Source organism: Primulina huaijiensis, chromosome 17, assembly GCF_012295235.1.
Source record: "Primulina huaijiensis isolate GDHJ02 chromosome 17, ASM1229523v2, whole genome shotgun sequence".
Classification (NCBI taxonomy): domain Eukaryota; kingdom Viridiplantae; phylum Streptophyta; class Magnoliopsida; order Lamiales; family Gesneriaceae; genus Primulina; species Primulina huaijiensis.
In genome coordinates, this window is record NC_133322.1 from 836,620 (window position 1) to 852,604 (window position 15,985).

Consider the following 15,985-nt stretch of genomic DNA (forward strand, 5'->3'; position numbering starts at 1 on the left):
TTTATAATTAAAATTAACAATAAATAAATAATATTATCAAATTTATAGATGAATAAAAATTTCAGTTAAACTGAAAAATTAATTCAAAAATAATCAAAAAATTTTTTAAAAATTGATTTAAATAATATTTTTTTAAAAAATACTAAATTTTGAATTATTCAAAATGAATTCGAATCAAACAGTTCCAGTCGGTCATTTCAGTATGACCAATTTTTTTTCATTATTTATTTTGTTAATTTTGTTATTTATTATGTTGTTGATTTTATTAACTTTTTAATTTTAAAAAAGGTCCCATTTTATTTATTATTTTTAATACTTTTATATGAATTATTATTATTATTACTATTCTTACTATCGAGTATTTGATTTTTTATTTAAATAATTAAAAAACCAATTGTTATTTTTTTATTTATGGGACCGCAGGTTTGTAACATTTATTTTTATAAAACTTTAATTATTATTTTTTATTTTTTAGGGGGAAAAACACTGTTTATCTATTGTACGCAATACTTCTTGAGTAGGGTTAAATAATTACCTTGAATTTTTTCTTTGATTTTTTTTATAAAAAATATATATATACAACTTCAGAAACTGAAAATGGATATAAACACGTCCTCATTTTTGGTATGAAACAAATGTCTGTATATCTATAGTATTTAAATTTTAATTTTTTTTCCTTTCCGTATACAAGCTTACATTGCAAATGATAATCACTGCATTGCAAAAATGGACAACAAAATGATTGACTTCTTCTAGGTCTATAAAAAGGATACACCATATATCTATTCTAAAGTCAAGGGTGGAAGGCATAAAAGGTACCTAGACCGACATTAACAACATATACATATATATACACAACTGCAATGTTTTATAAATATGATTAGGGAAAGGTATCCTGAAACAATTCGTATACATTACAACTTGTGCTATCCTGAAACTAGTATATCAGTATCGTTTTAGATACAACAATTTTTCAGCTAACTGTACAAAAAGCTCCACGCTTTGAAGATGAAGAATGAACTGACTTAGAATGCTCGAGGAGATATTCTTAGGCTCGTACTTTCATGACCCTTAATCGACCTTATGGCAAAGGGCTAAGCTAAGCTCGTTTATTCTCATTCCCTAAAATTAATGACACTGTGGCAGCACGCTTTGCCAGTTTAGTTGAAGAAATATGGCGATTGCAACACTTCTCTGAGATCAAAATCTCCTCGACCAGGCAACGGAGGGAAAGACAACGAGGGAAAAGATGTTTGAAACCCCAACAACAACTGTTTAATTTTGAATTTAGTAAGAAAATGTTGAGGGAGAAATTGTTATAATTATAAGTAAGCTATCACTGTTCCCAAAAGTTCAAACAAATCATAAGTGCAAATTCTTATTCATTAAAGATGCCCCCACATGGAAACAGGATACCAAAGAATATGTGCTCAAATTTAATAGTCCAGGTATGCATGTAAAAGCTGATCAAACATTATACAGCAAAATCTAAGCGATAAATATTCCAACCCAACTTAATGAAATACAAGAGTTCTTATACCATATTAGTTATAAATTTTCCTAAAAACTCGAGCTTATTGCAGGTGTTTAATGATCGTGTTTATATTTTACCCTGTTGAATAATTTGAATCATAGTCTCATAAAAAGATAATATGGGTAGCTGACAGGATCGCTTAAGGTGGACCTTTTTTTCATGCAAAAAGGTCATAATCTCACATTCATTTGATATGCCATGACATATGACTTGACTGGTAAACATAAAGTAAAGGAGTTTCAGATGCTTACATTCTCAAGAATAGGAGTTTCGTAAAGTTCAACAAATTTCTCTCTTAGTATTCGGTTCATGTCATCAACATCACATGCGTGGGTCCAGTACGAATCATGAACACCTACAGTTAGAAGATTGGGGCAATTTGAAGTCGAGGATTGGCATTAGAATGTTGAGAACCGATGAAAGTGGGAATTGAGAAAGACCTGCAAAATTTAAGCCTGCGTTCTTGCAGGCAATAGCAGTCATCATCATATGTGAACCATCGAGGGAATGCACAAAGTTTGGGGGAAAAGCTGTTCTCTGCCTTTTGACCATTATCTGCAAAACAACGTAATCAAATTTTTATATAAAAAAAATTGGGCTCAGGAAGCTGGCTGGCCAAGATCATGCCTACCAATACTAGACTAGATATGACGATTAATCAGGAACAAACAAATCCAACTATCTACAAATGTTGATTCTGATATGCAATAAATTTGGTTGACCAAATGAAAATAAACTTCAGAAAATAAGTATAAAAGAGCACTGTATCTCAGAACATTGGCTCCGAGGTTTCTGAGATTTCTTTTTCAAATAGCCATCAAAGGCTGGGGTCGATCCGACACTTACCAATATACTTCAACCAAAGATTTTATGAAGGACGTGGGGTTAAGCCTGACCTAATCTAGTGCTACAATCAGGAAAAAGTTTAAACACACGAATGGTCATTGACATTAACCATACATAAAAAATAATCACTAAATCAGTAAATGACTTTCAGAAAAATAAGGAAAGAGTGAAGGTTTTGCTTGTGCTCTTGGGGTTACTTGGATATTATCCAAGGAAAAAAATATTCACAGGTCGGATATCAGAGAAACAAAACCAAGAAATAGCGAGGTTCAAAAGCTACCTTTTCTGTCTCCCGTTGCAGAGTCAAAACTTGAAGAGAAGTTTTAATCTGCAATATAGAATTTATTATTGGCAGTTTGACCACTTGAAAATGCTGACAAATAGTAAATATATGTCGGCACAAGTTTAATGAAACTTACAAGATGTCTTCCTACTTTACGGTAGGGCTGAACCACAGGTAGTCCGAGTGGAGTTGTCCACCGAACCGGTTGGTTCTCGGATCCAATAATCTGTTAAAGGTCTGTAGTTAATGAATGAAATATTTCGACCACAGGTAAAACATTCGATTGCACACATGCTAGCGCGGTAAAATGTAAAAGAACACTGTTTTGTATAATATCAAAATGCTAGTCATTTACCATGAGTTTATGAAATAGGTGGTCGATAATGCAGGAGTAAAGGTGAATCTCAGAAAATCTGATGGTGGGAATTTGGGGACATGCGGTAAATCGGCTATGACTAGCTGAAAATAAGTAACATCGAGGCCCGGGTATTCACCCAAAGGCAGAAAGTTTAAATAACCCCCTCCCCGTGGAAAAAAAGGAGTGTAATAGACAACCAGTTCTTGATGTTGGCGGGGTTTCAATTACTTTATGTGGAGTTAAAATGAGCTGAATTCCCTAAAAGAAAGGAGCCACTTCAAGATTTATCAAACTTCCTATTTATATGCCTATTAGTAGCATATAATGCGGTTAAAGATGAGAATGATTCCACAATATAATTCATACACTCAAATTTTAAAGTACCATAAGCTATGTTACTCTATCTAAAATTTTCTGTGGTGACTGTCAGCAACATTGCCGAAAAATAAAGCATATTACTCATGCAAACTAAAGTGCTCACCTTCGCACAATCTCCGAGCCAGCCCATGATGCTCCTAGCTGCTTCAAACATTTGCTCCAATGCAGTTAAGGTAATCTATCAGGTACCAATAAACAAAAGTTTCAAACTTTCAAGCTCACAAAGAAAAGTGTAATATGAACTACACGATGAGGAGAAGACATGAATAAGGATTTATAAACAAGGCACTACGACCTCTCTCTGTCGCTGGAAGATCATCGGATAAGCAGTTTTCAAACAAGCACTAATGAAGTAGTGAAAAATAAATTCACAACGAATACAATTACCAAAAATTATCAAACAGAAGGTACTTGTGTATATAAATACTGGTCATTGACTTGAGATTAAAGTTGCAGAAGAGAAGTATGGTGTACTTTTGCTGCATAACAAGCCGCACCAAAGAGCTCTTCATCATCTTCAATGGCATCACGCTCTTTTAACCTTCTCTTTATTTGATCTCGAGCACCAATATAAGTAACTCCATACACTGATGTCATTACTGTCTGCTTAACCAACTTCCTATCAACCTGGATATTTTTCGACATAGAGCAAAAGTTATCAACAACCATTTCAAGCTATTAACATTAATTTTGCTTACAATCTCGCCAAGTTTGATAAATCAGGATAGTAGAACTTAAGCATGAAAGAATGGTTAATGGTATTAACCTGATTGATCAATAATCTTGCTCGCAATGAATCAGGGAATATTGTAGGATCTTTCTGCGCATCTTTCTTCATTATATCAAGAACCCTGTTGAAGTTAGAATCAAGGAATTTGTCTACTGATCTCAAAATGAATATGAGTGCCTCGAGATTTAATTTCTCAGTAAATAACATTTTTTATCAGCCTGATTCTGTGAACTAGAATAAATTACACTATCTTGAAAGTAAAAGATAGTAAGGAAAAAATGTTTCCTCTAGAGTATAAAACTCTTTACCCATATTGAACAAAAGAACTAATCAAGTCCTGGGAAAAATGCGTGGTAAATCTGTTCAGATATCAACAGAGACATTAGTTTCCAGTGTCTTACATTTAAAGAAGAAACTATCGATATCTCTTTTGTCACCTCCAAATTTAAAAATGAAAACTACATGGTTACTTTTGATATCATATGTGGGGAAGAAAGGAATTCTGACTCAATCACGATGCTTGAATATTCTTTAAAAGCTTTTATTTAGTTACTTCATGCTGGTATCTTCTCCAAGTTTTACTTTGGAAGTTTATCATGCAAAATACTACATAACAATCTTCAATAAAACCAAAGATGTTTTAGCAATGTATTGCAAGTGGTAGGAACAACGCTAGTGGATCTTAGACAGCAATACAACCAACTCCATTGCTAGAGCCTCGGAAAGAAAAATGTTGCCCATGCACATATCACATGGTTTGGGAAATCGAGGTACCTGGCAGCTATTCCGGAGTAAACATCAGCAGGTTTTTCTCCAGCAACCAAATTAACAGCAGCTGCTCCTAACTGATTTTGGTAATTTCAGTGAGTCATAATGATACAGGTCTGAGTTATAAGAAAAGTTCTCCAAATATTACGGGATTAACAAGAATAACAGAAGACGATGGGCAAGATCCAGCGAAAGCTTCGACATAAAAAGTCACAATTGCCAGTATCATGCAAGGGATGAGTCATTATGCGAGTTTTGTATCACTGCTATTGTAATAACTAATCTGTATGGAACTCTTAGAGACATTTTTCAGGCACTAAATCTCAACTTCCCAAATAGATAAAAACACATTATTTCACAGGGCTTATACTATTACATATGGTTTAGTAGCATCACACTTGTTTTGAGAAGAACAATAAAATCCATGACAAAATCGAAAAACCAAAAATTACCTTATCTCTACCAAGGGCAGCATAATGCTGTAAGCCATTGCAGGAACCATCCTAGAAATTTGCACACCAAGAAATATTAAACGATAGAAAGACCGAGACTAATATAATAAATCTGATGAACCCCATCATAAAAAAACCTCCCAACAAATGAAAATACTTCTTTAAAATGCATCGATCAAATAAGCATAAGTGTATTTTTCACACCCTAAAAATTACAACGGTGGAAAAAATTATTGAAACATAAATTTATATTTGTCCTGGGGGAAGTTTACAACAATAGGAACATACAAAATAAATTCATAAGAGCATCTACACAACATTGGGAAACGAAATGTGTTTATAATCCATCAATATATGTAAAAGACACATTAGTTTCCACTATTGCAACTTTTTTATTCTATCAATGTATGGAGAGATAAGTTCACTAAAGATTTAAAATAAACAATCTGTTGAATAAAACACACCTGGTGCACTGGAATATGTGAAAGTGTTGTCTCTGGAAATGGGTTTCTCAGAGCTTCAGCCAGATTGATACATACAGCCAAACACTGAAATGGATCTTCCGCATTCAACCACCATCGCCTTCCATCAAGTGGTCTGTCAGCAGAATCAAATATATCATCCAAGTGATTCTCAGTAAAAGATACTCGACCCTCGTGAGATAACTTGTCCACACCATTGGCAAATAAATTTGCCAAATGTATCTTCAACCAGTGCAAGCCTGATTTTCCAAGGGGCCGCCCGTCCGAGAACTCAAGGATTCCCCTACAAATATCTGACCCTAGATGGTTTAAGTGTGGGTGCATGGGATATGCACGGCCTCGAAAATCAAGGTTGTGAGGGTAGAAGAAACCTTCTTCCTCTTTCATTTTCCGTGCAACCTGATCCAATATCAAGAAAGTTACATTTGATTTCTTTCATCCAAATAATGCAGACAAGATTAGAGTGAGTGGAAATTGTATCTTACAGCAAGTTTAAGCTCTGTATCACAACGTTGTGAATACCTCTCACCATTTTCTTTTTTGATAGCCTTAACTTTCCACTTCCATTTTTTAATAATTTTTTCATCTTCTGTATCTGGTTGCTCTGGCAGAGGGACCTGCATGAAAAAGGAGAATTAGCAACAGTTACTTTACAAGTGAGCGAAATACCCTGACAAGCAAAAGGCTGCTCAACATAATCAATCAAATAGATTGCATCAATCCAGTTATTGAGAAGATAAAGTAAAAACAAAAGTGCAAGATTAACATACATCATCACGGTCAATTAAGCCAGCAAGACGACCTCCGCTAGCCCATATTCTATCGACAACATCAAGTACTCTCTTATTCACTCGCCATCTAGTGCTTCCAAGGGTATCCAGTGCCTAGCAATGAAGAATGGAAATTCAAATTTCAAAAAGAATATCAGTCACACTTTACCAAATTGATACGAAAAATAAACAAGTCTAAACCTCAAATACAAGTTTTAGTTGTTCCCTAGGAGTACTCTTTACTGCCTCGCGTTGTTGTCGTGCACCATGCGTGCGCATTACATATGAAGGCAGGTATAAATACGCACCATTGTCATACCTACAAAAGAAAACATCCATAGCCATGACTTCACTGACTAAAAAAGCAGTTCACCCTTCAATCCAGAAATTCAACATTATTCAAAGATCGAATTGGGAAATTGGTTCTATGGAGCCAACCAGTCACAAAACCTGCCAACAGTTCGGGTGTCTAAGCTTTTAAGATTGACCAACAGCTTTCCCATGCAAGAAGATAGATATCTCAAACAAAACAGAGAAAGATGCAAAGTAAAACTTCTGTATACATCTTCCAGACAGATTTTCACACAACCCTACAACCAACAATATATCATCAATGGACTGGATTAGGATCTGGTCCACTACGTATAAACCTCAGAATTATTCAAGTAATGAATAACGCTACATTCTAAGGGGTATGACTAGTTCTTGATCAGGGGACAACAGGCAAACCTAACTTGACCTGACCCAAAAGTTAAATCAATCAGCCTGAATCCAATAAGAGTACAAAATTTATGGTGAGATTCATCAGTTCAGATCCAGTATTTGCTTTCTGGACGCAGCACATTCACCCATAAGACAACCTTCAGCATTAAAAATTTAAAAACAAAATAACACCTTGGCAAAGAAAACTGGTTAGAGTTCCTTGGTGAATTAACCATAGATCAAATGAAAAATTCCAAAAACACACTTATTGGAAGGGTCAATCAGAATTCGATTGCAACAAAAAATCAAGACCACAGATAAATGGTAAAAGAAAATCAAATTGTTATACCCTGTCCACTTGATTGGATGCACTAACATTGGCATATAAGGGATGATCATGTGCCTGGCCTGCAATTAAATGTTAATTCATAAAGTTTAAAAAGCAGTCGTGATGTTAAGGAATTAAAAAGTGTAAGGTACCTAAAGATTTTTCAAGTTAAAGTGTTTCAATAAGAGTCTGCTTCTTTCATGCCCATAAAATGCATAAGAACTAACAGATTTAATCAATGCGATTTCTTAATTCATCCTTCAGCGTCATTATTATTTAGAATGATTATATTCAGTACGAAAATTACAAATAAGTAAATAAATAGAAGGGAAGTTACAGTTCTCTCTAGCCCTTTCCGAACAAGCGGATCACATTGGATGACACCATATCTTTTGCTGGCTGTCCTGCTAAAAAGAGGTTTTTTCAAAGCTGCTGAGGAAATGAAAAAGTATATTAATAGGATCTCACATCAAACAGGGAATCAATTTACTTTGTTTCGTTTGTTACTGTTCTACAAGTGTGCATGAATGCAGGTCGAACATCAGGTGGACCATCGGCCAACTGGTCGGCTGGAGATTGAATATAGGCTGTTTGCAGAATCAATTCAATGAGACGACTTCCAACCTGAGAGCTAAAAAAACTTAATTGACATATATGCGTTAAAAACTATGTCTTGCTGCAATGATCATTAACGTTATTTCAGACCTTGGCTTTAGCATCTTGTCCCCATGGCTTTCCCTCATGCTGTCTACTAACTAACTGTCTCACTGCTCGCAGCTTTTGCTTTTTAATCAAATTAGTCACCTTCTTCCTCATTTTTTCTTGTTCTTGGGGACTGTCATTAGATCCATCTCCTTCATTCTCTATATCATTCTGAACCTTTTTCTTCTTTCTGCTCTCTAGAAATCTGTGTATTCTCACCTGATCCATGATGAGATCGTTAAAAATAAGCACTAGCACAGACAGCCCTCATCATAATTCAGGGAAAAAAGAGCCAGGGATAATTGAGTAAAATTAAGAGAGCACAAGTTTAGACGCTCTGCCCACTAGGACATGCATTGACAACTGCAAGTTAGAAAGTAATCTCATGCAGTCAATAAAGCGAACGTGAATAGAACATTACGATATTTTTCAAAAAAAAGAATCATAGCCATATGTCACACTGTAAAGCATTGACTATGGGCGTTGGTTATGATTAATTCTTACAACATTTTATGGTCTAGAAGTCACAAGTTACATCTTTAAGGTAGCGTTTGCAATAACTTATTTTAAGTGCTTTCAAATTTCTAGTCAATTAAATGTTTGGAAATTATGTGTAGAAGCTGAAAAACACTTAAAATAAGTTTTTGCAAACACTAACTAAATGACATACACTGCAATATGCTTTACCGAACTGTAAGATAACTTATAAGGACATGATTTTGATCGAGTTTATAACAGAAACAGTTTATGAATTATGGAGAGAATTCAAATATAGATGAGATGAACAAGCATAAAAGGGATGATGCTCATCTTAATAGGTTCATTGAACACAAGAACAACCAAGGTCAAGAATGCACATGTATAAATACATTATGGGAATTCAAAGAACTAGAACGCACATGTATAAATACATTATGGGAATTCAAAGAACTAGAACTGAAACTAAATAAATGCAATTTGAAATATCAATTGAATGCTTAAAACATAAATATCGACCAAGGACCTGAAGAAATTATGAAGGGAACTAGATCATAACATATATCAAACCTAAGTATGCAAATCAAACGACAACTTATAATAAGAGCACGACTTTATTTTTCTTTTAGCTGGCAATTAAGAAACTTCACCAGCCAGCCATATTTAAAGCTACAACATCCAAGCGTCAAAGCCAATAATTGAAATTTGTTAGCCAAGTGTCTCAGCTCACAAACCTCTTGTTCAATTGCATCACCTATAATGCAAGCTGCCTGTACCACTCTCGCACATCCATGCTCACCACCAGTCATCAACAAGCCCATTAGCTTATGCATTGTAATAACAGCCATCATATCCGCAGGCAACTGATCAAAATATGGGGCATATCCCGCCTTACTCTTACCTGTCCTAATGAACTCTTGCTCTTCCTCTATCTTGTCACGCAAGGGCTCAAACCATCCTAAAAACAAAGACTTCATGTAAGGTAAATTGGGAGCCAATTTCTGCTCGCACATATCATTCAACAACTCCTTGTACTCTTTAGCCGCCTGTACCCAAGCCTCGGTCTCGATCTTCACTTGCCTCCTCTTCAGAACTTTATACTTCCCCTTTCCCATCCCTTTAACATACCTCTGACGTCTCCACTGCATTGCATACTTTCTTTTCTCCTCTTTTCTTACTTCATTCAGAAGTTCTTGAACCTCATCAGCCGCACAAACATTAGGAATACTATCCTCTTCTAAATCGGTGTGGGACACCTCCACAGCCTCCGCCACAGTAGCATAACTTCTGCGACGAGAACCGTCATAGTTCCCATGTTCTCTTCCAACATGCCGTAACAGTCCAGCCAAGTACTCGTTTCGACTAAAGAAATCTTTAATTTTCCTACTACCACATCCAGGTAAACACATGTTGGAGTAAGAATCAAGCTCAAACAGGGGTTTAAACTCGAATTGTGAAACATTAGAATTGTTGGAGAATCTCAGATAGCTCAAAGTTCGAGTGAGTGAGGAGGTTCTTGAATTCGAACTAATCAATCTTTCGGCAATATTTTTCCACATAACTGTGGGGTTCCTTGGGGTCTTTATGACGAAAACTTCTGACTTGTTAAATTGGATACCTGAATGAGTAATGTTGAAGGCTGAAGGGGTTTTACAGGTGTTCATCAAATTGATTCAACTCGCAATGATCGAATAGGTGGCTTCGCAACGACAAAAATCCTGAGAACAGAATTTTGACAGCTAAATTCTTCGAAAAATATCTTCCTCTCTGTGAATGAATTTTCATTTCCATAAACCCTCCTGAGACAGAAAAACCTTGAGGGAAGACAAACTCCGGTTTCCGGGTAGCCGACCACTGGCGATTTGGGCCTACTGCCCCAAATTTAATTTGGGCTCCAGATCGGTAATGGACTCACAGCCGACAATTGCCCACAAAAAGGATTTAATTAATTCTTACTTCGATCCAATTACTAAAACCGTTGCTTCCTTCCATTCTTCATTTCAGCCCATTTTGTAACTTTTTTCATTTTATAAAAAAAGTTAATTACACTAAAAGAACTTAAATATATTTGATATTTCACTTTAGATTTGTGAAAATTAAATTCTAATATTACATAAATCCTCCTAAGCTTTGAATTTTTCTTATCTAAAAATTTAAGATAAATATGAATCTAAAGCTATAAATGTAAGATATATATAAAATTAATGGGGGTTTTAATTTTTATTCTTATAAATTATTGAAATAATTTGTTACGTTCACAAATTTCAAAGGAGATAATGTAATATTTATATATAGTAGGATTTTTTTTGGTAGTTATGCCAACATCGACAATGTATTTGTCATTATTCCTAAAAATATATATACTCCAATTTTCTTTTCTTTTTTTACAATAAATATACTCCACCTTTCAATATTTATAATCATATGAACTTTCAAATCCTTTATCATGATTCGTTGAAGCTAATATTTTGTCTTCAAAACTTAAAACACTGGGGTTGTATTTGGTTGAAGTGCGGTTTTTGTAGAATTATACGACAGTTATCTTCAAAATACAACAAATTGCTACTTAATAGTAATATAAACTAAAAGAATAGTTCTCACAATCCATATTCGTGAGACGAATCCATACGATTTATATGATTACAGTATCATGGTTCTTTTTTTTTTTTTTAGGAGAACACCAAATATTTTATTAACAGCCAAGAAAGTCATGAGTTACATGTTTCCTAATAAACAAAGGACAACAATCATCAAATACTATAGAATTGCCAAGTCCATGCGAGGCCAAAATATGCGCAACACCATTGGCTGTGCGCTTGCAATGCTGAGCTTGAAAGTTTAACCAGTCTCCATCCAATTAGAAGAACAGAGGAAACTATAAATTCATTTTTGACATATTGAAGTGTGAGATTTATGGAGTTTATGATATTGTCGGTATCATAATCTAGTATGACTTGATTTCATTGATACTTAGAAATCATCATCATTCATTCATTCTCAATGTGTCAGAAGTTCCGCGACATGGACTAAGAAGATACCCTCTAAGCACATAGTCTGAACCACTAACACTATTCCATGCTCATCCCTTGCTACCACCCCAATACCCACTCGTGGAGATTCTTGCACCACAATCGTGTCAACATTGATTTTTATAAACTCAGAGGGAGGTGCAAGCCAAGAAGAAGATTGTGTTTGGGTTGGAGTCCTTGATGAATTCACTGATTGACAAGCTTATAATATGTTCAGAATAAGCTGGCGCGAGAAACCACTTCAGTTAACGTTAACAAACGAGTTATTATACTTTGCCACTTAATATGATATATCATAAAAATATATTGTAATTTCACTCATCATACTACTATATTATGCTACATGGATATTGGTCGGGCTACTATACTCTGCCATTTAATATGATATATCATAAGAATCTATTGTCGTGTCAATCAGCCTACTAATAAGTCATTATGTCATATCGATAGGTAACAATATGTTATCGAAATAAATTCAAAATTATATTTAATATTAAAATATAAAATGTGAGTAAACATCACATATCAATAGATACTAGTATGTACAATGAAGCATGAAGTAAAATACCCAAAAATTAACTTTTGATTCAATTCTTACTTTATTTAAATCAACATACTAATCTTGACCTAAAGTACATAAATGTATATTAAAAAAATCAAAATTAAATATTTTGAAATTGCTCAGGTAATGAATTGGAGCCAAGTCATAATTACATTTTTGTCTATACACCCACCCACCAACACATTTACGTGGAAGCAACAAATTATTATTATTATTATTATTTTTCTACTAAAAAAACAAAAAACAAAATTTTTTTTTTTTTGAATTAATCATACTATAAATCATTTTGTCTCGTAACAATAATTACCTAAGATTTGATATTCTAAGAAAAATCCAAGAATCTATTTATCATTACCCACAAGTGTATTTACTTCCAGGCTACTAAGATTTAAAATTTTCTTGCGTAGGTCTCTTGTGAGACGGTCTCACGAATTTTTACCTGTGAGACGAGTCAACCATACCGATATCCACAATAAAAAATAATATTCTTAGCATAAAAAGTAATACTTTTTCATGGATAGCCCAAATAAGATATCCATCTCACAAAATACGATCCGTGAGACCGTCTCACACAAGTTTTTGTCAATTTTCTTTATAATTAGTTACTCAATTTATTTATGTCTACTATCTCCTCAATGCACACCCACAATATTATCTTATTTGATAATATAAATTAAATTAATCACTAATCATTTATAAAACTTGAAAAAAAATTACTGAAAAAAAAGATGCGCAATCACGGGGTATATTTTTTTAACCTCGTTCAACTCTTTTTTTTAAGAAAATGACCTCCTCTTGAGGAAGTCATTTTCTTAAAAAAAAAAAAGAAGAAGAGATTATTTTCTTAAAGTCATTTTCTTAAAAAAAAAGAAAAAAAGATTATTTTCTTGAAAAAAGAGTTGATCGAAATTATTTAATCAATTTTCTCCACAATCACGCTGTTTCGTGCCAAAATACTAGTTAGTATATTTGGTTTTTACATCTTTAAAAATAAAATTGAAGCAAAATGATCTCTCAACCAACCAACCCAAGTTATCAGGGTCAAAGGATTAAGCCCATGACCCATTATTCATGACCCAGTCATTCTGGCTTCTCCTCTCTCTCATTTACTCAAGAAGTTCTTCTTCCAATCAGAGCGGAAGGAACAAGAATCAATAGCAAATTCGAACTCCGTCAGAGCAAGAAACACAAACTCATAAGCGATAAATGAGTTTGGGAATCAAATGAAACAAGATAATAGGAAAAGTGGGAGTCACACAGGTTAGGGTTCGAGTTTCATTATAAACCCAAAAAACTGTGTTTTGATGAATATAGTCAGTAGCTGAAGAAAATTGACTATGTAGAGGTCTGAATTCGGGTTATTGAATTGAATCTGAGGTAACCCATCTCTCTTTTGCTGCTATTTATTCTGTATTTTTGCCTTTTTTGGTCGTGACTGAAAATTGTGATATTTGTTATATAGTTATTATTTGAGCTTTCAATTGCTTCGATTCGGATCTGGATCATGAAATGTCCAATTTAAATTTGAACTTGTATTTGTCTACTGGTGCTTAGAATTTTTGTTGTTTAGGTAAATGGTTTTTTTTCCCATCTGATTGTTTGTTTTTACAGAAGACTTGAGTTTCAAGTCCATTTGCATAGTTTATTTGGGCCAGGGTTTATTGCTGGTTGTTGAATCGTCGCTGGAACTGCAGAATCAGAATATTGGATGATAAAATGAGGCCATAAGTTGATACTATCTCGTGTAATTCATGAGATCCAATCGTCTCGGAGACAAGGAAGGTGACTGGGGATACAAGATTCTTCAAAATATTCGACATTAGGTTTGTTTGAAGTTACTGAGTATTTATAGCATGTTAGATATGACCGGAGAAGCTTCTGAATCTGGGTGGAGAGCATCAAATTCCGGATCAGCGAGAAGTGGATCTTTCCGTGAGGAGGAAACTTTCCACTGGCAAGCAAGTTTTGGAGGAAGTGGATCTAGGAATACCAGTCCTCTTGGCAGGATGGGGTCGAGGAACACGAGTCCGTCTAGGCAGAAGGCTATTAAGACCAAACCACGTGGTTTAGACGAAGAAATTATGGCAACATTTTGTAAATCTGTACATCCGGATATCCAGATGGAAGATAACATTTGGGCCATGCTGCCAGAAGATTTGTTAAATGAAATATTGGCTAGAGTTCCACCATTCATGATTTTTCGGCTCCGTTCTGTTTGTAAAAGATGGAATTCAATTTTGCAAGACAATGGCTTTCTGAAGTTCCATTCACAAGTGCCCTCCCATGGGCCTTGCCTCCTCACATTTTGGAAAAATTCACAGACTCCTCAATGCTCAGTTTTCAGCTTGCCGTTGAAACAGTGGTTTCGGATTCCATTTACTTTTCTGCCACATTGGGCTTTCTGGTTGGTTGGTTCATCAGGGGGCCTGGTCTGTTTCTCGGGATTGGATGGATTGACTTTCAAAACATTAGTTTGTAATCCCCTAACACAAACTTGGAGGACTTTGCCAAGTATGCATTATAATCAACAAAGGCAGTTGATAATGGTAGTTGATCGGAAGGATCGGTCTTTTAAAATTATAGCCACCAGTGATATTTATGGTGACAAGTCTTTGCCCACAGAAGTATATGACTCTAAGCTTTGCAAATGGTCGCTTCACCAAACCATGCCTGCCGTAAATCTTTGTTCCTCAAAGATGGCATTTTGTGACTCAAGGTTGTATTTGGAGACTCTTTCACCACTGGGTTTGATGATGTATAGAATGGATACGGGCCACTGGGAATACATCCCTGCAAAATTTCCTCGGTCTTTATTGGATGGGTATCTAGTGGCCGGAACACAGAAGCGTCTGTTTCTAGTTGGAAGAATTGGTCTTTATAGTACTCTTCAAAGCATGAGGATATGGGAGCTTGATCATTCGAAATTTGTTTGGGTTGAGGTAAGCAGGATGCCACCTAGGTATTTTCGTGCTCTCTTGAGATTATCAGCAGAAAGATTTGAATGCTTTGGTCAGGATAATCTGATATGTTTCACATCGTGGAACCAAGGGAAAGGTCTTCTCTATGACGTCGATAAAAAAGTGTGGTCTTGGATTGCTGGATGTGCTCTTCAATCGTACAACAGCCAGGTCTGTTTCTATGAGCCAAGATTTGATGCTATGATCTATTAATCTTGGCTACCATCAAGAATCCAAGGTCAAATATTCCAACATTTGGAATACTTCTTATTTCACCGGTCAATAATTCACGACCCCTTGTTACCACTGTGTCCTTCCTTGAAGCTGAGCCTGCCATGGTACTCTCATTTTGTGTTATTGACAAATATTTGCAAGTAGTTGTGGTAGATGCTGTATTTTAGAATGCCTTTTGACTTGAAAATTACTAGAAGGTGAATGATACTGATCTCTATCATAGAGAAAATAATTCTAGTCTTCGATGGTGTGGATGGATGAATCTGGTCTTTCTCCACTTTAAACGCCACAGCATTGTTCTTACACTGTCATAACGAGCTATACTTGTGCTAATATGTAATCGTATTTATGGTTTTAATATTTATCCGGCTATCCTGATGATACATAGGTTTT

General features: G+C 35.0%; 2 protein-coding genes across 7 annotated transcripts; one reads left to right on the top strand and one right to left on the bottom strand.

Annotated features, from left to right (window-relative positions):
- Nucleotides 1-849: 849 nt before the first annotated feature.
- Nucleotides 850-10,671, bottom strand: LOC140962845 (DNA-directed RNA polymerase 2B, chloroplastic/mitochondrial-like). 3 transcript variants are annotated; one of them, XM_073421882.1, is made up of 19 exons: nt 9,545-10,670; nt 8,337-8,552; nt 8,122-8,255; nt 7,969-8,035; nt 7,653-7,711; nt 6,803-6,920; nt 6,602-6,715; nt 6,317-6,448; nt 5,814-6,230; nt 5,350-5,400; nt 4,904-4,974; nt 4,166-4,250; nt 3,874-4,026; nt 3,503-3,577; nt 2,800-2,889; nt 2,661-2,708; nt 1,975-2,089; nt 1,786-1,889; nt 850-1,271 (listed from the first exon to the last, which is right to left on the bottom strand). In XM_073421882.1, the coding sequence occupies exons 1-19, from the start codon at nt 10,472-10,474 to the stop codon at nt 1,161-1,163; spliced, it is 3,090 nt and encodes a 1,029-aa protein (XP_073277983.1). In that variant the 5' UTR covers nt 10,475-10,670; the 3' UTR covers nt 850-1,160. The 3 variants fall into 3 exon arrangements, 2 of the variants coding, with proteins under 2 accessions (XP_073277983.1, XP_073277981.1); XM_073421880.1 differs by having other exon boundaries at nt 7,969-8,038; XR_012172619.1 differs by lacking the exons at nt 850-1,271; nt 1,786-1,889 and having other exon boundaries at nt 2,800-2,900; nt 7,969-8,038; nt 9,545-10,671.
- Nucleotides 10,672-13,430: 2,759 nt separating this feature from the next.
- LOC140962920 (F-box/kelch-repeat protein At5g15710-like) lies at nt 13,431-15,970 on the top strand. Of its 4 annotated transcripts, none has more exons than XM_073422018.1 (3): nt 13,431-13,778; nt 14,016-14,183; nt 14,262-15,970. In XM_073422018.1, the coding sequence occupies exons 2-3, from the start codon at nt 14,153-14,155 to the stop codon at nt 15,569-15,571; spliced, it is 1,341 nt and encodes a 446-aa protein (XP_073278119.1). In that variant the 5' UTR covers nt 13,431-13,778; nt 14,016-14,152; the 3' UTR covers nt 15,572-15,970. The 4 variants fall into 4 exon arrangements, with proteins under 4 accessions (XP_073278119.1, XP_073278120.1, XP_073278118.1 ...); XM_073422019.1 differs by having other exon boundaries at nt 14,057-14,183; XM_073422016.1 differs by having other exon boundaries at nt 13,432-13,778; nt 14,013-14,183.
- Nucleotides 15,971-15,985: the final 15 nt, after the last annotated feature.

Bases quoted from the DNA above. Each gene is read 5' to 3' on its own strand.
- LOC140962845 (XM_073421880.1), bottom strand. From the start codon at position 10,474: ATGAACACCTGTAAAACCCCTTCAGCCTTCAACATTACTCATTCAGGT. The intron at 8,553-9,544 runs GTTTGTGAGCTG...ATCATGGATCAG, and splicing joins GTGATGCAATTGAACAAGAG to GTGAGAATACACAGATTTCT. The intron at 6,449-6,601 runs GTATGTTAATCT...TTTTTCATGCAG, and splicing joins GCTTAATTGACCGTGATGAT to GTCCCTCTGCCAGAGCAACC.
- LOC140962920 (XM_073422017.1), top strand. From the start codon at position 14,153: ATGAGATCCAATCGTCTCGGAGACAAGGAAG. The intron at 14,184-14,261 runs GTGACTGGGGAT...ATAGCATGTTAG, and splicing joins TCGTCTCGGAGACAAGGAAG to ATATGACCGGAGAAGCTTCT.